General features: G+C 46.2%; 1 protein-coding gene across 1 annotated transcript in view; it reads right to left on the bottom strand.

Annotated features, from left to right (window-relative positions):
• RILP (Rab interacting lysosomal protein) overlaps positions 1-21,338 on the bottom strand; it is a 117,463-nt gene that overhangs the window by 42,162 nt on the left and 53,963 nt on the right. Inside the window, exons 2-4 of the mRNA XM_086955210.1 lie at positions 14,970-15,093; positions 10,863-10,981; positions 9,714-9,905 (exon numbers count right to left, since the gene is read on the bottom strand). Of these exons, the coding sequence (XP_086811336.1) occupies positions 9,714-9,905; positions 10,863-10,981; positions 14,970-15,093 (435 nt within the window). The remainder of the gene's footprint in view (positions 1-9,713; positions 9,906-10,862; positions 10,982-14,969; positions 15,094-21,338) is intronic.

The raw sequence follows: 21,338 nt of genomic DNA, 5'->3' as shown, positions 1-21,338 counted from the left end.
GAACCCCACAAAGAGTTGATCATGACCCCGGTGTTCTCAGGTACGATCGGTTTATAATCTTAGTACCCATCTGGGGTCCCAACGATAGAGTGTCTTCTCCTCAGAGGAGTAAGGCAGAGGAAAACACACTGATAAGGCGATATGTTGACCGATGTGGCAACATGTCACAACTTTTGGCAAGAAAGATGCTCACATCCACAAACCAAGTTTCTGGAGAGAATGTGGTATACAGCAGGTTGACAGAGCATAAAGATCATTCCCTCACTGCACCGATGTTATGGTGAGGACTATCATTGTCTTGAGGGTGAGAAGCTGCAAGGGACAGCTGTGCAGTGGTTCAAATGGAGTGCACATCAAATATGTGAGGACCAGGTTACATACAAGAATGTAATCTGCCTGAATCATCATCAAATCGCTTTCGATTCAAAGAATCATTAGCGCATACAAACACATCCTTTAAAACATTTAAGTTTTGACCCATCTAGTACAAATATATAAAACAGATTTTCAAGGATAAAATATTTAAAAACAAAACATACAAATTATAGGTTTCTCTGGGCTACAGCCTTACACCGAGATCATGACTTCTTTCAGGAATGTTGTAAATGCAGTACATAAATTACTATTCAATTGTCACATACAACTCCAATTCTGTCTCAAGTGCAGAGAGAAAACTTTTGAATGTTTAAAATGTTTAAGAAAATTTTAAAAATGATGCCCTTTCTTACTCCTTATAAAGCTGGTAGCCAACAGAAATTTACTAATGCCCAGTACCACAAGTTGGGAACTATCAGATTTTAATATTTTTAGTACCTCTAGATAACTTTAACTATTCAGTATTCTGCAGAGGGGCTTAATCCACTTTCGTCTAAGTATTGCGTAAACTGTGCAAAAAAACAAGACGTGCGCAATATCTTCGTCTGCGCTTAATAGGCACAACGTGCATCTAGCGTCCCTTTCAGTCAAGTCAGATTTGGCTGTGAAGGTATTGAGTGGATTATCCCATACCTACATTTCAAGTAGAGTGATTTTGCCTATTGCGGTTCGATCTCGTCTAAAAAAGTCTCAAAACTCGGATTAATTTTAAAAGACAGAAATTGTGATGTCAGTCTCCCTGCCTCGGGATTTAAAGTAAAATAAATTCCCAATATACATTCCTGATCTCTCTTTGAGTCGGGAATCAACAAATTCTGGTTTGCCCAATTATGTAATCTGCCTGAATCAGTCTATTGGCATTTCATTTTTGGCAGTTTAATAACAGCACATACAAAAACAGAGTTCTAAACTCTGTTTTTGTATGTGCTATGTAAAACCTAAAATGTCGAGGCCTGTCACATGCTGAATAAAATGTCGAGGCCTGTCACATGCTGAATAAAATGTCGAGGCCTGTCACATGCTGAATAAAATGTCGAGGCCTGTCACATGCTGAATAAAATGTCGAGGCCATTCACATGCTGTAATCTTCCCCTCCAAGAATTAATTACAAAGCTTTAACTTTTATGTCGGAGGTAACTCTTGGAGGGGGAGATGGGAGAGCATACATGACAGGCATCAACATTTCACTTTTGCCATGTTTCCAGTAGATCATGATTCTGTAATCCGAATCGGGTTCAGCATGCAGGACTCCGGAGGCGGGCCTTGAAATCGGTAGTCTTCCTCCTGAATCGGGAGAGTTGGCATGTATGAGGTCAAGGTCCCACTGCGGTATGACAAAAGGGGAGGGAGGAAACAGATTTAGGCCTTTCAAAAATGCATCACCAAAGCAGATTTAAATAAGGAGGGTTGGTCCGACAACTGTAAAATAGGCAAAAGAGCCAAAAGGTACCATTTAATGTACCCAGAGCAAAGCTTTGTCAGGGGAGGTAAAAAAACAACAAAATGTCAGATTACTTTGCCTGAAGGAAGGTCAAAGATGTTGCCGCTCAATCACCAAGCATGAAGGTGGAGATTGCACAGGCCGAATTGCTGCGACAGCAGATCCTTTCAGAGGGGCAGCCTTATCGGAGGACAGATTCCATACACAGGCATTGTGGACATCATACTCTCCATGCCCAGTCTGGTGCCATTATGACTATTTGGGTCCAGTCGGTCCTTATCTTTTTCAGAACAGGTATTAGCGTGAAGGTGTTAAGAAGTCCAGAGTCCTACCCTGGGCAGAACGAGTCTCCTAGAGAGACATGGCTTGGAAACTCCACCGCGCAGAAGTGCTAACATTGTGAGTTCTTGGCGGAGGCTCATAGATCAAGCCAAGGTTTCCCCCATTCGCAGAAGAGATCTTGCGCCATCTGTGAGTGCAACTGCTACTCGTAATCCGCTAGGACAGTGTTTTCCAAACTTTTTTGACTCGTGGCTCCCTTGACCTAATTGGCAGTTGGCCGTGGCTCCCCACCATTTTTTTTACCCGCGCACCGGGGTGCCGCGGCGCACCCTTTGGGAACCACTGGTCTACATGAAGAATCAAGCCTAGACGTGATGAAGGATTCAGTGAGTAGCCATCACTATCATAAAACTTTATTTGCAATCACAAAGATCTTATAAAGTACATCTCAATGCATACAACACCATCAAAGAGTAGCTTAAAGCACTCCCGCTAAAAGTAACCAGTCTAGAGAGACTCAAGGAGCTCTGTGGCATTACAAGAAGTTTACGTGGGATGGGCTCGGATCATGGGCCTCCGCAGATATGTTTCGGGGGAGGTGGGGGCACATTTTTAACTTCATCACCATCCCCCTTGCACCCTTCTCCCCTCTGCCTTACACCCTTCTCGCCCTCCCCTTGCACCCTTCTCCCCCGCCCCCTTGCATCGATCTCCCTCTCCGCCTTATACCCTACTCCACCTTCGCCTTGCACCCTTCTACCCTCTGCCTTGCACCCTTCTCCCCTCTGCCTTGCACACTTCTCCCCTCTGTACCCACCCACCCAACGCTCTCCATCAGGCCCCTGAACCTGCACCAACCCAACGCTCTCCACCAGGCCTCTGACCCTGTACCCACCAAATGCCCTCCACCAGGCCTCTGACCCTGTACCCACCCAACGCTCTCCACCAGGCCCCTAACTCTGCACCTACCCACCCAACGCTCTCCACCAGGTCCCTGACCCCGCACCCACCCACCCAGCGCTCTCCACCAGGCCTCGGACCCTGTACCCACCCAACGCTCTCCACCAGACCTCTGACCCTGCACCCAGCCACCCAACGCTCTCCACCAGACCCCTGCCCCCAGACACCTGACCCTGCAGCCACCCACCCAACGGTCTCCACCAGGCCCCTATCCCTGCACCCACCCAAAGCTCTCCACCAGGCCCCTGACCCTGCACCCACCCACCCAACGGTCTCCACCAGGCCCCTGACCCTGCACCCACCCACCCACCCAACCCTCTCCACCAGGCCCCTGCACCCACCCAACGGTCTCCACCAGGCCCCTGACCATGTACCCACCCACCCAACACCCTCCACCAGGCCCCTGACCCTGCACCCACCCACCCAACCCTCTCCACCAGGCCCCTGACCCTGCACCCACCCAACGGTCTCCACCAGGCCCCTGACCATGTACCCACCCACCCAACACCCTCCACCAGGCCCCTGACCCTGCACCCAACACTTTCCACCAGGCTCTTGACCCTTCACCCACCCACCCACCCAATGCCTACTGTGGACCCGGCGCATTCAGACAAGACAGGCTCTCCTTGCAGAAAAATAGGGCAACAGCAGCCTCAGAGACTCACAGAGTGACAAGAAGAGTTCAAAATTGTGTCTAGTGGAAGTTTTGGCTCATCGTAAAGTAGGGCGAAGGGTTAATGTACCTGCTTCAAAGAACGTGTACCTTGCAGATGATAGAACTGAGTGAACTAGGAGTAGCACTATAAAAACTATACATGATTTTTCCACATTTGTCTAATTACTTTGTGAATACAAATAACAATAAAGAATGCTTACAAACTGTGACAACATGCGTGCCTTTCTCAATGTTTCACTTTAAAACTATCTGATCATATAAATGGGCGTACGGTCTCATGCAACAGGCGATTTCTAAAGGGTCACTGGAAAGACCACAAGGTTGTCCCTGTCCCCCCCCAGAAATTTAGTGTCTCCTACGCCCCTGCTGAAAGAACTGCACTGGGGGCAGAGAAACTGGACAGGCAGCGCAATCGGGCTCAAGGAAAAGGACAGGCTACTCCACCGGGGTACAGAAAAGAACAGGCTGCTCCACAGGGTCCCAGAAGCAGGACAGTCAGGTACATAGGGGCTCAGAGAAACAGGACAGGCTGCTGCACCGGGCTCAGAGAAACAGTCCAGATAGGAGCGAGAAGAAAACACCGGGAGATGCGTGCCCCGGGGCAATGTCTGCCACGTGTGAGAGCTAAAGGCTTTCTCCATCAATCAGTAATTGAGATGCAGAGTGACCTGGCAGCACAAAGGAGGGGGAGGAAATGCGGCTGCATTTTCAACGACCCAAATCCTGCGCCGCGGCGCCCCTGGCTTCTAGTCACGGCGCACCAGGGCGCCGCGGCGCACACTTTGGGAACCACAGCGCTAGGAGTTGGTGACTGAGTTTAACCACCCGGTCATTCAAAGATCCTGCCAGGTAGTTCTCTACCAGTAAAGTACCTTGATGGTTCTGCCATTTCCAGAGGCAGAGCGCCTCCTGGCATTGGATCCATGGACCCCTCTCCGCCCTGCTTTTTGGAATGCCATAATGGCAGTGTTGTTATCTACAAAGACCTTCTCCAGCTTCTTTTCGGTGGACGAAAGGAAGTCTTTAAACGCCAATTGGATGACCCTCAACTCCAGAAGATTGATATGGACCCAGCACTCCACGAGAGGAGTCTGATCATCACCTCCTATAGGTTTCCACCTCAATTCGGATGTGATGCATTGGTTACCACTGTCTGCTCGGAATGAGGTAGGATGAGAGGTCTGCCACTGACCCAATTGCATAACAGCAACCACCATTGCAGATCATTTGTTGGCTTCTCTGAAATCTGAACAAGGTTGCAAAGGCCCCTTTGATTTTGGGCCCACTAAGACTTCAGATCCCACTGTAGAGCCCACGTATACCTGTTATTGTGTTTCACCAGCAGAATGCAAGAGGCAATCAGTCCCAGCAGCCTCAGAGTCGACATCACTGAAACCCAGGTAGAGAGGATGAAAGATCAGGATCATAGCCTGAATGTCCTGGTCTCTCCTTTCCGAGGGAAAGTAACAAAACTGAGCAGGATCAAGAACTTCAGTGAAGGGGAGCGTCTGAGAACGAGTCAACTGTGGCACGTTAAACCCCAAAGATGACAGCAGGTTCGCTTGTCTGGGGCGAGTCCACCTTCAGCAGCCAGTCATAGAGGTAGGGGGAACAGTGTGACCCCTGACCACTGTATTCACAGATTGGTAGTAGAACACCTTCAGAGGGGCACTGGTGAGGACAAAGAAGAGCACAATGAAAGGAAACTGCTCCTGTCCCACCACAAACAGGTACCACTGATCAACATGCAGGGCAGGTATATGACAAAAGGTGTCCTGCAGATCAAACTTCCCCATTCAGTCTCCAGGGTCGAGGACACACAAGAACTTGGCCACGTGAGCATCTTGTCCTCTCAGAGGAAGGTGTTGAAATGGTGCAGGTCTAAAGCAGGACAAAGTCCTTCATCTTTCTTTAGCAAGTATTGGTGCAGAAAGTATCAGGAATAACAACTGCCCCCCTCTCAATAGCTCCTTTGCCCAAAAGGGCTTGCACATCCGGCTGCTAAGACGGAGAGATGGTCCCTAGTCAGTTGTTTCGGGGACAGTAGGTGTGGCAAAGTAGTTTTGAAGGGCAAAGCATGTCCCTTGTGGACAATTTGCAGGACCCACCTTTTTGATGTTATGACTTACCAACCGGGTAAGAATCGTCAGATCCTGCATCCAACCAGGTGGCTGTGCTCCACTATGGGCATACTAAAGGGGTTTGCAGATGGGACTGCTGGGGGGCAGTGGAATTCTAGACATACTGATAATCTGTACATGGCTGACTATGTGGTCGGTGGTTTCCACGGCCGCAAAACAGCTGGGCATCTTTCGACCATTAAAGTGGCTTTTGGTATAAAGTACCACTGCCAGAACCACGAAAGGAACAGTGGTGCTGATGCAGTTGGTGAGGTGGGGTAGATAAGCTCTTGGAGAGAGCTGTGGTCCTGCTCTCTTTAAAGTGCTATCTAGAGGAAAGATGGGTGCCGTTAAAGGGCATGTCCATAGGGGAGGACTCAACATCGCCTGAAAAGCCCCTTGACCGCAGCCAGGTATGGTAACTGAGGAAATGGGAGTTTTGTATGATGTGGTGTGGTGTGGTGTGGTAGTGCAACATCACTGTGTAAGATACTTACCAACCCATTTAGGACCCTTAGGTTTCGTCTGTCAAACCCTCAGCTCAACCCTGGGTGGCTGTGGCACTGGCACTGAGCAGCAAAGCTTACACAGAAGAACAATGGAAAAGCATTTAAACCGCAACAAAACAATTGAAGAAGAAATCAACATGACACTCAAAAAAATAAGACACCAGTTTATAAAAACAGACTATTTTTATAAGAATTTAGATACTAGAATAAAAAAAGATACAAAGGAGCATGTCTGAGATATAGATTTTACAAACAATAATAAATCAAACCAATTTCACTCGGTCACGAAAAAGCCTTGGCAAAGTCAACACATTTTACTTTTAGAAACCATTTCAAAGAAAACTTGGGCAAGAGTCAATGCGATTAATTAGAAGTTCTTGAGGTTCCCAGCAAGCAATTCTCCAGCAATTCCAGGCCCTTTATCAGCGTTGCAATGGATTTCTAAGGATTGGACCGGATGCAAGGGATGAAGGATGCTGGAGATGCTCCAAGGATACTGTGGATGTGCTGCGGTCGATGGTGGGCCTTCCTTAAGGGACTCCTTGGTCCACGTAGATAGTGAGGGGGTCCCTGTTGTAGGGTCAGCATCCCACAAAGCCCTCTCCGGTCTACAAGAAGTCCAGTCGCCACTGGACTGCCAGTCGCCCGGTGTCGGGGTCACAGGATAATCCTTCCTAGGTCGATAACTCTCCTTTTAGGGCCCCAGAAACTTTCCAACAGCACTCCCGGGCTCAGCAAACTCGGGTGCAACTCTGTGCGTCAGATCTTGGTCTTTAACTCTGCACGCAGTTGCAGTAGCAACTTGAAGTCTTTGGGCTACCAACGTACCCCAGCAGGCTCCTTCAGCTATTGTATCCCTGTGCTGCAAACAGGAGGCCAGTTGCTGGTCCTGGGAGTCTCTTCACTTTACTGAGCTTTGGAAACCGCTTCTCCCTGAGCAGAACGCAACAGGCACCTGTCTTCTCTAGCCACCATGTGCAGTCTTGGACGGTGCTGCCTCTCTTCGCTTGTTCTTTTGTGCAGCAGGGCATTCCTTCTTCGGTCCTTATTTCAAGTCGGTCGATATATGAGGTCTAGGTGCCAGGAGTGCCCCCTTCATGCTCGGAAAATACCCTCAGAGCAGAATGTGGTTGGCAGTCAATGGGCTACCAGGTTAGCTCCGACCTGGTGACCACTTCCTGTGGAGTGTGGCATCTGGCCTTCCCTGTATGCACCATTCTGCCTACTCAAAAGATGGCGAGACCCCTATCTGGGTGTTCAGCTCTCACTAGCTCACCCTTGGGGGGTTGCTACCCAAGGTTCTACATGCTCCTAGGCAAACCGGTTTGGCAGCTGGTTTCCCCTCTCTGCTCCAGTGCCAGCCTGTCTCCCTAAAGAAATAGGGCAGCCCTCCCCCTGGCATAACACATCTGCCCTTCAAAGGCAGCTTCCCCTTTGAAGGCTGCCTTTTGAGGCCAACCCTCAAGTGGCTTCCTGCAGAAGGGAGGCAAAACCTCCCTGGCCTAGAGTCCTTCCTAATTCTCCTTCCTGACAGTCGTTGGCACCTCGCTCCAGAATGTTCAGAAAGCGGTCTCATGGAATAGGCTCCATGTATGCTCGGGATGGCACAGGAGTTTTAAAAGGCAACAAAGTGGCAGCTTTGCCAAAGCTGTACACTGCAAAAAGTTATATTCATTTCGACTTGAGATACAAGTCGGACTTAATGGTAACAAGTTGTTTGATTCCTTGGAGGGCCCACTTTGGGCGCACAGTTCAAAAGTTAGTACAGTTGAGAGGTCAGCTTATAAAGCTGTTCTCGACAATTGTGTGACCAAGTCTTCCCACAGTAAAAACGTATGTTTTGTGTGTTTACTGTCAGGACATGCAAAGTACATGTCCTGCCTGTGGCATATTTTTCACCCTTCCTTATGCCTTAGTAGGCATGCTATTTGGTTGACTTGCACAGATGTACAGGGAAAGTGGTGGCCTTGCCACTGCTTTCAATGGCAAAGTCGGGCTAGCTAGCAGTGAAGAACTGGTCTACCCATCTGCAGTGGCGAACTGGGGGGACTGGTTTTACTTGGGGGCCACCAGCATGGCACAACCATTTCTGCAAGCCAGCGGCGGATTTGCTACAGGTGCCAGAGAAGTCCCGATGACTGGTTTGATGGGTTCAACTGGTGCCAAGGGTGAGTCCGCCTGCAAAAACTCAAATGGCAGGCCTGGTGGCTCCTTGAGGCCTGCAGGCGTGCGAAAAAGTGTCAAACGTGATCTGAAGAGTTGGAGTATTGCCTCACAGAACTCTTCGATCTGCTTCAGTGTCGCAAACTGCCCCCGGAAACTCAGATTGTGCCGGGACAAGTAGCAGGATGGACTCCGATGTCGACCAACGTTGGGAGAGAGAGTGAGGGCATGGTAATACCATTACACCATCTCAGGAGACCCAGTGTGGCGTGATGAGGCTGAGCCCTGTTAGACATTTAGTGTTTTTTCTTCGACTTACGAATATTTGGAGTATGAGCAAACCTTGGGACTAGTCACAACACTGAGTCTTGAGGTGCTTGATGTAGAGTTTGGCCTCGCTTTCTCATAGGGTCTTCAGGTTCATTGATGTGCAGTCATTGCAGGCCTTAGAGTTGTGGCTCGACCCCAGGCATACCTGATGAGTATCTGTCACAGTTATTGGTTTGCGACAGCCCTTAAAAGGTTTGAAACCTGTCAAATTGTGAGGTGACATTTCCCTTGCACACTGTAAACTTTGAGGTAAAGGTGCCTGTGTGAAGAGGTATCTCCAGAGCCATGTCTCATGACGTAAAAAGGAAGGAATCAACATTAGCGTGTGAGAGTGGCATCCATATCGGCTAAGTACTTGATTTCTGGATTGTAACAGCATCAATGAGAAACCACACATCGCCACTTAGTGACGCAGAGGTACTGCTAAAAAAGTTTCTAGATCCAGTAGAGAATATTCCAAATAGTGAGGAATCTGCAGGTAGAAGTATCTATCAGAACGGTCAGCTTTCCCCATAGTTTTGGTGCTTAGGCAGAACATTCCATTCAAACGTTCATGCTTTCCCCAAACTTACTGTAGTTGAACTTTTATTTGGCCAAAATGATTTTGCAACACTAAAAGTTTGAGTATTAATAGACCTCAATATTGCAGAATATTTTTTGTCTAAACAGTATACACCTTCCAGCTCCTTCACCTAAATAGCACCTACCACCAACAGGAATTAGGTTTCTGCTACCTGCGTGTCTGGCATTGAATAACTTTGAATCACTAGCTTTTTATCCAATTGTGTTCAGTTTAACTAATAACTTGTGTATAACTTTGTTCTATGTGCATGATAATGCAATGGCTCATAACTCACTGAATCAGCAACAGATGTCTCCAACATAGCCAAGCTTCTGGGCCTCCTGTCCAGCTGACCCTGTTGTGTTTGCAACAAGGTCTCGAGCTCCAGCTTCCGCTCAAGCGTGGACTTCAGTTGTGCCTGAACTACAGAAAGCTTCCGGCGCAGATCTTCATTCATCCGCATGAACCTGTCCAACTGTTCCTGCAGCTGATCCAAGAAAAAGAGAAGAATTACAGTAGAGCCATGAAAGAACAAAAATAGCATGAATGCAAACCATGGCAATGAACAGCACGCATGTGTTGTGTATGCCCTCGCGTTCTTCCGGTTCGCACAGTAGACGAAGGTATTCCTGAACAGGGAGGCAATGAGGGAACTGGGTCAGGGAGAACTTCGCAGTAAGTAATGAAGGATAAATAGGGGTAGGTATATCAAAGCCTTCACAGCTGGGCACTTGGCCTCATCACCAATGCACACACTAAATTTATACCAGTTGCGAGCCTGGACACTGATACGAGGACGTTTCAAACCTGTATTAGCTCTTAACATTTCAATCATTTTAACAAGTAGATCCCATAATATTCTCCAGCTTAGAGACAGGAGCAAGAAAACATGGACCTTCTGAAAAACTGAAAGTACCTTAGATGGCCTGGAGTAACTGTGCAGATTGGAAAAACGGTTCAGGCTTTATTGAAAAAAACAGAAGGCAAAGACTTTTTACAAGTCCTTCTACGAACTAGAAGACTTTCCTAGAATGATGATAGTTCCCATCAGTGACTTCATCAAAGGCAAAATGGTCATGCAACAGTAAATGAGAAGAAATCACAGGGACAATGTATTGACGGAGAAATATTACCACGTTGGTGTGGGAGTTCACTGCAGTACCAAGAGTACTCCCTTCCAGACTACTGATCTTCACCACAGTTGTTTGAAGAGTAAACCCTGCATTGCTTTTAACCATAGTGAAAGCAAAAGAGTCTCCACAATTGTTCAGAGAATCATCAAGAGGAAGTCGTAACCTCCTGCTGGCCTTTTTTATTCAAGTATTAAATAAGCTAGGCTCCCCGTAGTAGGCCAGACTCATTGTTATGCTAACAGTGAGTACCTAAACCCTCCAAATGTTCCACTTCGCAGCATCTTTCGATAGGGAAATCTAGAGATTCTTACCGCCTCAGTGTCACTGTTCTTCTGTTGAATCTCATGGGATTGTGCTCTCATTTCATCCCTCTGCCGGTCCACCACATTTTTCAATTTCAACATCAATTCATGTTCCTTTGCTGCACTGTCTGAATTGTAAGGAAATAAGATGGTTATTCCTGAATTTGTGCCCGTTTTCCTGCGTTATCTAGCCCCGCATTTGTTCTATTCACCCAGTGCCAATCGCTCAAGATTCCCGTCTTAGAGTATACTAAGTTTTGCAGATAAACCCTTCTAAATCATCTCTGCACGCTCACTTTGTTGCATCTACGTCTCCTTTAAAGAATGGAGTTGCACTACACCTCCAGGGGTCCCAACGTGAAAGTGTGGATTTGCAACCCTTTTTTTAATAGCATTTTGGCTCAATGGTGGTCCCAGTCTTAAATTGGCATTTTCTACCAATCCACCACTCTTATTACAAACACCTATATCAATCAAAGCCGAAGAGGGTCGAAAATTCACCTCCGATGCAGCACACACTTGACACATAGGAAAACACTTTCAGCAATTCAAGTTCTTGAAATCCTCCAAAAACATCTTCCAAGTTCTTAGAAATTTTCAGCATGATACGTATTTATTAAAGTCACCGTTATCATCTTTAAATTCTTAGATGACAAAATATTATTAAGTTTGAAGAACGCCCACGTAAATTGATTATTTAAATATTACACAATTTTTTTTTATGTAAAGACAATAAAGGTCATTCAAAATTACACAGTTGCAAGCATTTAGGGAATGGATCGATCCAAGTTAAAGAGACACACCCATGCAGTCTAACTGAATACGAAATAACAACTGTGACCTGAACTCCGTCAAGTCATTCAATATCACATGGTAACTCATTACGAAAGAGTGGCGACCCTCAACGTTGAATTGCTGTTCCACTATTTCCCTAATAAAATGCACATTTTGAACCGTTTTACTCTGTTAATTCAGTCTTAGGCTAAAAGGAGGGAAAGAGGTCTGTGGTCCCTCACTCCCACCTCCCCCATCCCCACCCTCACCCCCACCCCCACCCCAGGGAATATAATATACTTTTTGAATTTCCTTTTTCGAGGATTAAAGAAGCACGTGACATATGGTTTTTCAACATCTCACGTCGTGTATTAAGGCAAGCATAATACATGGGAGCTTGTTGCTTGTAATAAAGAAACACTAACTGTTCAACTTTAATGACTTATTAGAACAATGGAATGTAGGGAGTTCCATTGAAAACAATGGAGTGCTCTGGGCTTATAATGGCTGGTATAAGCCTGGAGCTCCAACATTCCAATGTTTCTTTGTTCACAGCTCTGGCTGTGAACAAATGCTTCAGGGAGCCTGAGGGGATTCCAATCCACTCAGGCTTCCAAAAGGCTTTGTTTTTTTTGTTAGAACATTCTGTCCTCTAGTGACAGAATGTTCGAATAGCCTTACAGCCCTTCGTAGTTGGGCTATATCGCTATTAAAGTCCCTCTCCCTTGTTAAAGGCCCTCGCCTTCGGCTCAGGCCTTTAACGCTGGAGAGGGCCTTTAATAGCCGGTATAGCCCTCTACGGCGGGCTATAAGGCTATATTACAGTTCAGTACTGACATCACAATGCCTCTGCCGGCAGCTAAGGTGAAAGGCAGATAATGGAGCACATTTACAGCTGCAGTTTAAGCAGCGAAAACGAAACCTGGCTTTTCCTTCTTCTGCTGTGTTTAATGGACATATTTGTGCAAACAAGTTTATTATTTGCACTCTTTCGGTAGTTTAGGGGAGATCGAAATTAAATCTGACTTGTACTGAACGGATATCTTTTTGCAACAAACATCTAACTGCTTTTTGGTGTGTCATTTTACACTACAGATTCTACTTTAATTCTTCCTGTCTGCATACATCCCATCTTTCTCATCTGAAAGAGTAAAACACCAACTATTTGACCAGTTTGTGGGAAGGGTGAAAGTATTCCCATGTATTATAAGGAATACAGTACCACCTGCAGTCCATTATAAGGATATTGCAAGTCAGCTCGGAGCGACAGAACTGTATAAATTAATCCGACCATCGGACTCATTCCCTTATATGGTCCTCAAACTCTTTGGTGACTTGCAACATTCTTATAATGTACCGTTTGGGGTAGTTTATGCCATGTATCAGGTCTGCTAGAAAAAGTCTCCCTATTATTGCCTAAATGTCTACCTATACATTTCATATCAGATGGAAGTATAGCAGATTACATGGGTACTCGCAAACATTTGCCCGGGGCCGCAAAGTACTATCTGTGGCTATACCCCTTTGCACCACAGCCAAGCTTAGACATTTACACTTGCAAAGTTCAGACAAGGCCTGGGTACTTCTTCGACCTCTTCTCGTGAATATCCAGAAAATGTACATCACCCATTTAAAAAGGATATTCATATATGTATTAGTAAACGTTCAGAAGACACCTTTAATTCCAAAGTAGCCATAATATAGTACACCTTCTATAAGATTATATAGTCGATTTAACCGAAATATTAGGTGATACGCTCCAAGGCCCAATACAGTTAAAGCCGAGATATGAATATAACCTGGTATTGACTTATTTACCCCAAGCAATACTCACCAATAGTACTGCACATTTACTGAAAGCCCCTTTTGTTGCTTAATGTCCAACAAAGACCATATTATAGATGGGGAACTAGTTTTGCCCGATATGGTTATTTTAGGATCCAACTGGGAAATCTACAGCCCATTCAGTTACCATGTGATTTAGGGAAGCTATAAATCATGGGATACCATGCATGAATGTTGCGACTGCCACATACAAAAAGAGGAGGGTGCGGGGGCGAGGGGTGTATTTAAAGTAATATAAAAAAATGACGCTTACCTGCTGCCGGCCTCCTCCCGCTCGCACCTCTGTGCTGGGACTTCCTTGTCCCGGCAGAGACACTGACGACGTCACAGACTCCCTGTACAATCTCAGCGCTGCAGAGCCTGGCTGGAGAAACTTAAGTGTGCATGTGAGTATTGGTCGGCCCAAGACGGCCGGCCAAACACACATGAGCACTTAGGAAGTGCACCTAGCACTCCTCATGCCCCCTCCCCCCAATGCCTTGGCTAAGCCCCTCCCGGTACACGCTCGCAGAGCCAGCAGTTCAAAAATAAAACAATATTGAAATATCGTTTTATTTTTGTGCTGCTGGCTTTGAGCCAGTGGGGCGACCATCCTCCGCCATGCGGACGGGCCGCCCCTGTGAATACTGCACAGTAATTTGAAATTTCTAAATTTACACAGGAAAAGCTGCTGATAGTATTTTCCTTTGCTTGTCAAGTTTGGGTGGAGAGGTGCAAGATTTCTTCTCCATCTTCACTTATGTATTGCTCTTTACCCAAAATGCACTTGGAGGCCGAGGCTGTCATGCATGTATGCTTATGGAGAGAAATTATTTGAAAAATGATTTGAGGTTCCTTGTTGAGCAAAGTTGTGCTGCTGAATTTCTGTTGACTTTCCAACACATGTAAACAAATGCAACTAACTAGTTAAAGAAAGGCGAGTAAGACCTCTTTATACCACATATGATTCCAACTTTCTGCCATTATTTTCAAGTGTAAGTAAAAATGTCCTTTCTAGAAAAATCTTTTCTATGACGTATAAAGTGGGGAAAAAAGCGAAACTGACCACTGACCCATGTACAAATCTGTCCGGTATGAACATTCCCAATGGTCACAAACCCCAGACAGTGCTTGGTCACTTCTGTATGCTGCATGATATTAGTGATCAAAAAGGACGTGGAAAAAAAAGTGGTTTGCAGATAGGGTGGTAGGGGGTGGCAGAGTGGGCAAAGTGCAACTGTTAAACGAGTTCACTGGCCCTCAGTCCAGAGTATCCACTCTCTTTTACTGGAATAATTGAGCCCCATAATGTTTATTCACTCTTAAAACTAGAAATCCAATAGCCTACAATACAGATTGTACTTGTTCAGTCAATCACTCACTTCACGCATGCCACTGATTCCTAGAGGACAGCTACTGTCTCACAGGTGCACAAGTCCCAAGGGATTTGCGTCTGGTTAGTGGTAAAGGTAACCAGCCAGCCTTATGTTAGTCTACACTTCTACCACATCAGCTTACCATCCTGAGACTGGTTTTCTGCCAGTTGGACAAGCAATTTCTGGTTCTCCTCCTTGAGATGCGCCACCTCGTTCTGAAGAAGCTGTTCCTTACTCTGGGCTTCGAAAAGTTTCTGCTCCAATTCCTGGGTAAGTGAAACGTATGAATTAATCCTCTACTCCAAACCAACAGAAGAACATACAGAATACATGTCCAGGTGTGAGCCAGTGTCAATGTGGAAACGAATTCATGTCCAGTCAATTAAAGTCATCAACAAATTGAACAACAACTTAATGATAACCTGGTACATGCCTGATTTTGTCATCATCCACTGTTGTGCACTGCACTTTCCACACTAATTTAATGGCAATACAACCTACGCTCTTTTCAAATAGTAGCCAAAACACTGCAATACATGCGTCCTTAAAATCCTGAGCTGCACACCATAACCCATGCTTTCTTCAAACCCTGATCCATGGCTGCTATAAAACTCATGTGCTGCTGAGCCCGCAGTAATGCAGACGCAGGCCTCAAACTCCGAGATTCAACAAAACACCCCATCAGTTTATAAAACCTAGCCAATTATATTAAGACATGCTCTACATGAGCAAGGAGCAAGTCTACAAAGGGCATGTCCTCCTCAATTCCTGAGCCACGCCAGTGCAGCCGGTTCTCCTCAAAAACCTTTGTGTGTCAAAGCAGAATGTGTTCTCCTCAAACTCTGCAATGAATTTACCACAGGTCATTTCTAAAAAGATTCGTACATATCCTGCTCAACCAGATGCAACAGGGTTCCTAAAAAGGCATTTAAGGTACAACCAGATAAAAGCAAAGGAGTTGCACATACAGCAGTGAACATCTTGCAGGGACCAGAGAGCGGGGGGACACATGGTACCATTTTGCCTTTGGCAATTCATCTGACCCCTTGAAGTATCACTGGCCAAACGCCCCAAGATCACAGACCTTAATCTGGAGTTGGACACTGTAGGTCACAAAAAAAAAAAAAAGCCAGTGGGCATTATGGGAAGCACGAGTGATATGAACAACAAGTCCCATTTGAGTAAGCCAGTTCTGCGCACACAAAAGTCATAATACACAAGCGAAACTCTGCATGTTGAGGTAGTTTCCAACGTCTACGTGTCGATGGCAAAGGCAAAGATTGTTATATTCCATGAGAGAAATGATTGGTGTGAAGAATCTGAGCACTTAGAGTTGATAAAAGTCATATGTAAGTGAAATGAAATGAATGAAAACTGCACTTATATAGCGCTATCTACCCGGAGGCCTCGTAGCGCTTGTGACTGAAAGCTTAGTTAACGCAGGCTCGGGCAGATCAGCAGAGTTTAGCATATAAGTGAGTTTTCAAAGCTTTCCTGAAGGCGAGATGATTAGTGGTTTCTCGCAGGGGTAAAGGAAGAGTATTCCAAAGTTTAGCCGCAGTGTGTGAAAAAGAGCGGCCTCCCCAGCGGGCTTTCTTGATTCTGGTCAAGGTAGCCAATTGGAGGGTACCGGATCGGAGGGCACGGGGTGGAACATAGGGAGTAACCAGGGGCTGTAAGATTGCAGGGCCTTGGCGATAGAAGGTTTTGTGTAGAATACACATGGCCTTGAATTGAACTCTGGCCGCTATAGGGAGCCAATGAAGTTCCCTTAGGGCATTCCTTGCTGACTGCCAGCGAGGGAGATTGTAAAGCAGCCGGGCCGCACTGTTTTGGGCGACTTGGAGCTTCTGGGTGACAAAGGATGGGGCTCCCATATAGAGGGCATTCCCATAGTCCAGGCGAGATAGTACGAGGGCCTGGACCAGGATCCTCCTTGCTTGAAATGGAAGCAGAGGGAGCACCTTCCGCAGCATCCTCATTAATCCAAAACAGGTAGCGGCAGTTTTTATGGCCTGGGCTGAGAAGTTCAAGGCGGTGTCCAGCCAGATCCCCAAGCTTTTTATTTGGGGCTTGGGGGCAGGAGGTGGGCCCAAACATGGTGGCCAGATGGATGAAAAGACAGAGGGTGAAGGATTACCCAATAGCATGACATCTGTCTTCTCCCCATTTAGCTTTAAACAGGAAGATTGCATCCATCTGGCAACGGCCTCTAGACAGGGGCCTAAGGTGTTAGACGATCCCTCCGAGTGGTCTAACGAGACCACCAGTTGGGTATCGTCTGCGTAGGTGACAATACGCACACCGAAGGGTTGGACTATCCTGTCTAGGGGCTCCATGTAGGTGTTAAACAGGGTGGGGCTCAGGGATGAGCCCTGAGGAACCCCACACCTGAGTGGGTGTTTAGGCGACACCACCTCGCCCTCGAAAACCTGGAAAAAGCGGTCAGCCAGGAAGGAAGTCAACCATTCCAGGGCCGCGCCCGACACGCCCATGTCCGCCAGACGTTGTAATAGCGTGACATGGTTTACCGTGTCGAACGCGGCGCTGAGGTCTAATAAAATAATGGCGACTTTTCCTCCCCGGTCTAACACTGCTCTTGCCTCCTCTGTTACCGCCAGAAGGGCTGTTTCAGTCCCATGTAAAGGGCGAAACCCTGTCTGGGAGGCACGTAGAAGGCTATTTGATTCCAAATAGCTCATCAAGGTGTTATTTACGTGCCTCTCCAGCAGTTTGCTTAGCCAGGGAAGCAAGGAGACAGGACGGTAATTCGCCAAGTTGGACTGGTCAAGATTGGGCTTCTTCAACAAAGCCCTCACCATCGCACATTTCCATGAAGGAGGTACGACTTTTGAGGAGATGGAGGTGTTGAGCACATCTAATATGACCGGGCGAATCACGTCCATAGCTTTGTTGAGGGTCTGAGGGGGTGCAGGGTCATTAGGGGAGCCAGAGGTAGTTTTGGAAATAAGTTTGTCTAGGACTGGAATATCCAAGAGTGGGATTGTGTCCAGCTTACTGGGGGCAGAATCCTCAAGGACTGTGGGAATAGGGGGTACCAAATCGTTATTGACAGTCCCAAAGGAGGAGTATATAGTCTGGATTTTATCAGAAAAGAAAGCAGCTAAATCATTACAACGGTTTTGGGCATCGTCCGTAGAGGGGCATTCTGCAGGGGGGGAAATGATTGACTTAACAATTTTAAAAATTTCCCTAGGGGCATTGGCGGCTGTGTTGATTTTGCTACCGTAGAAAGAAGCTTGTGCCACCTTTAATTCCTGTTTATAAAGCCTAATGGCCACTCTGTATTTGTCCTTCCTCAGTTCGGAATAGTCCTGTCTCCAGGCTCTTTCGAGTTTGCGACAGGCTAGTTTCAGTGTCTTAAGAGTGGGCGTAAACCATGGGGAAGCTTTATGTCTTTTTGTGGGGTTGCAGACCTGTACCGGGAGTACCTTATCAAGTGTGGAGGTGATCCAGTCATCAAAGTTGTTAGCTGCAGTGTAGGCGTTCAGTGTCTTCTTAGGTTTATCTCTAACCAAGGCATCTTCCCAATCCGAAAGGGGAAGAGAGGGCCATTTCCTACCGTGATGTTTAACAAGGCCGTGGGCGAGGGGAGGTGGATTTGTACGCCAGGTAAAAGGAATTAAGAAATGATCCGTCCACGGTAATGGGATAGGGGGCTCAACTATAAGAACATCAATATTGCTATAAATGTGGTCGAGCAGGTGGCCTCTATTATGGGTTACATAAAACCCCTTTTGATGTAAGTCCAGCGCTTGAAGGTTAGTACAAAGGGTGTTAGCTGCAAAGTGTACCAACTACCTGAAATCGCAAATTAAGGCTATAGTGGATGAATGCCTGAAGGTTACAAATCACAAAAAGTGCATTCCACAAATCAAGTCGACACTTCACGGGCATAAAACCACATGGACCGCAACTCTTCCAACCAGAAACCGCATGTACGCCCTACAAAGAATGTGACAATACGACACTAATCGTGTTCTCTTCTGGGCTACCAGAATTGCATAACTAAAAAAATCATCTGACAGAAGTATCCTGTCCTAAATAACACAAAAAACATATCACCCCATTAGAGTTAAAAATAGATAATCTACACCCAATTGATGAATAAGTTTGTAAGGATATTAAGGATACAGTATTTCAGTCACGTTTTATTTTTGCCGTCTATATTCTGACATACAGCCCTCTGCAGAGTGAGAGGTGGGTAAATAACCTGTGCTCTCGTTAAACTCATGACAGAACAGGAAAACACTGCGTACAAAAAAAATAGTGTGCTATTTTCAACTTTGTGTCCGAAGGGAGAACAGATTGTACTGGGATCCCACAGTCGTATATACCAGCAACATCTCTGGAAACAGTGCTCTCAAACTCTACCATTTAAGCATAGCCCTCCCGCCATAGCTCAAAACAAATCGTTCTTGGGTTAGCCTACTGAAATGTGCCACCTTGCTAATAACTCCTTACATTAATTCTGCTCCAGCCTCCTACTTTGAGCAAGAGTCACCTAAACTATATCCACGTCACTGAAAACACACGCATTCCCTGCATTTGCTTACTGCCACCAGAAGCAGGCCCTACCATCCTCAAGAACTTCCTTAGAAGGTCAACTTGTGCTGCTTTCCCATCTAGGCTCATAAGAAAACCGAGATTCAAGCAGGTTTGGCCTTCAATCTCGATTGGAAAGTCAACCAGTGTTTCATTTTTAAAAGAAAAATTGCCAGAAACTAAAGGTTTCGAAAAAGTCGACCATCGGCAGTGCCAGACGTCGAGGTTGGTGAATATCCAAACTGTCTAGTGTTTGATACCTCACCCCCCACCAACATACTATCCCAGACTCTATAGCTCACTGTCGTAGGTTCCTTTTCAGCCATGCTTTCTACCTTTGCCACGGTTAGGCTTTTTTCTTCCTCCTTTCGCCTCTGTGCTGCTTTCATCTCTCTTGTTCCGGGAGAAAGTCTGATGCTTAAAAATAATCCTGGTTAAGTGAGGTGAGCTACATTTACAGCTCAAATTGACCACTAAGACAGACAGAAAAGTTTTTATTCATTTTATATCGTCCAATCTTTCATGATAAAGTGAAGAACATACACAAATTCTTAAGTTTTTGAATTATAAGAAAGGGTGTAGGCAAACCAGTAGTAAAGCTGTACAAGAATTGAGATTAAAACACATTGTGGCCCTGTAGAAGCGACTGTGTCGCGAAACATGTGTTAGCTTTTCAAGTGATAATCATCATAAGGGAGGCACAAGAAGAAGTCACCTTTGTCAAACACATGGAACTCGAAAGAGGATCCTTCTCAGCTAGCTAATAACAAGTTGAGGCACAAGACTATGCTTTGAGAAGGTCAGCTGGCCTCTGCCTCGCCCTTCCTAGCAGCAGAAAAGGTCAACACTTATCTCACAAATTCTTGCATCCTTCTTGTAGAATCCAATGAGCCATCCTAGTTTCTATTTACCATTCTCGTCTCATTCTTAGATAAATGCTGCAAAAGGGAAAAGCTAGGCAAATTAATTTTTTTTCAAGGAGCTGAAAAATCTGGTATCTTTAGCAAAAAATAAGGTCTAACCTCAGCATCAATTTAATTGGCTTGAAAATGGTGAATGGTGGATCCACACAAAAAGTTTGCAATTCTGTCATGTTCAAAAGACTCTGGAGCAAAAGATTTCCCCAATCATCAAAACAATCTTTAAGCAGTATCACATAAATAAAGAATATAAATTTGGGGAACTAGCCAAAATCACAGCCATGCAATCTGAACAGTGTAAATATTAAAATCATCACTAGCAAAGGGGTCAGTCAACCTCCACTGGCAGGAGTTGGCCCAAGCTCAACGTCCCTACTTGGGACCATCTTCGAAGCCACCCTTCCTCTGTTGGTGGGATGGGACAGTCTGAACCACACGTGGTCCAACTACCCAAGCTTGACCACTCTCGTCTTAACCCTGCATATGCCATAACCACACGTTTGCTTGGTTAGGGCAGTGTGCGGTCTAGCTGCTGGAAGACGGAAGCAGAAGACGCTGCACTGAGGTAAGTGGAGCTGGGGGTAGTTTTTAGGAATGGGAGGGGGTCAGGGTAGGTTTTAGGGCAGTGGAAGTGGTTGGGGTAGTATAAGGGACAGTGGGAGTGCAGGGGGCGGGGTAGTGTATGTAAAGGGCAGGATTTTAGGCCAAAGGGCAGTGGGAGGGGAATGTGTAGATAAGGTAGTTTTTAGGGCTGGAAAGGTCAGGGAAGGTTTTAGGGCAGTGGAAGGGGTTGGGGTAGTTTAAGGGACAGAGCCAAAGTGGAGGGGGTCTGGGTAGGGTAGTTAAAGGGGCAGAGTTTTAGGCCTTGGGGCAGTGGGAGGAGAATGGGTAGATGGGGTAGTTTTTAGGGCTGGATAGGTGGGGGTAAGTTTTAAGGCAGTGGAAGGGATTGAAGTACTTTATGGGACAGCGCTTGTGTGAGGGGGCAGTGGGAACCGTAGCCATACATACCCCTTTACCATTCA

This window comes from Lissotriton vulgaris, chromosome 2_1 (genome assembly GCF_964263255.1).
Source record: "Lissotriton vulgaris chromosome 2_1, aLisVul1.2, whole genome shotgun sequence".
In the NCBI taxonomy this organism is placed as follows: domain Eukaryota; kingdom Metazoa; phylum Chordata; class Amphibia; order Caudata; family Salamandridae; genus Lissotriton; species Lissotriton vulgaris.
Note: the sequence above shows the minus strand (reverse complement) of the source record. Positions and strands in the feature narration are given on the sequence as shown.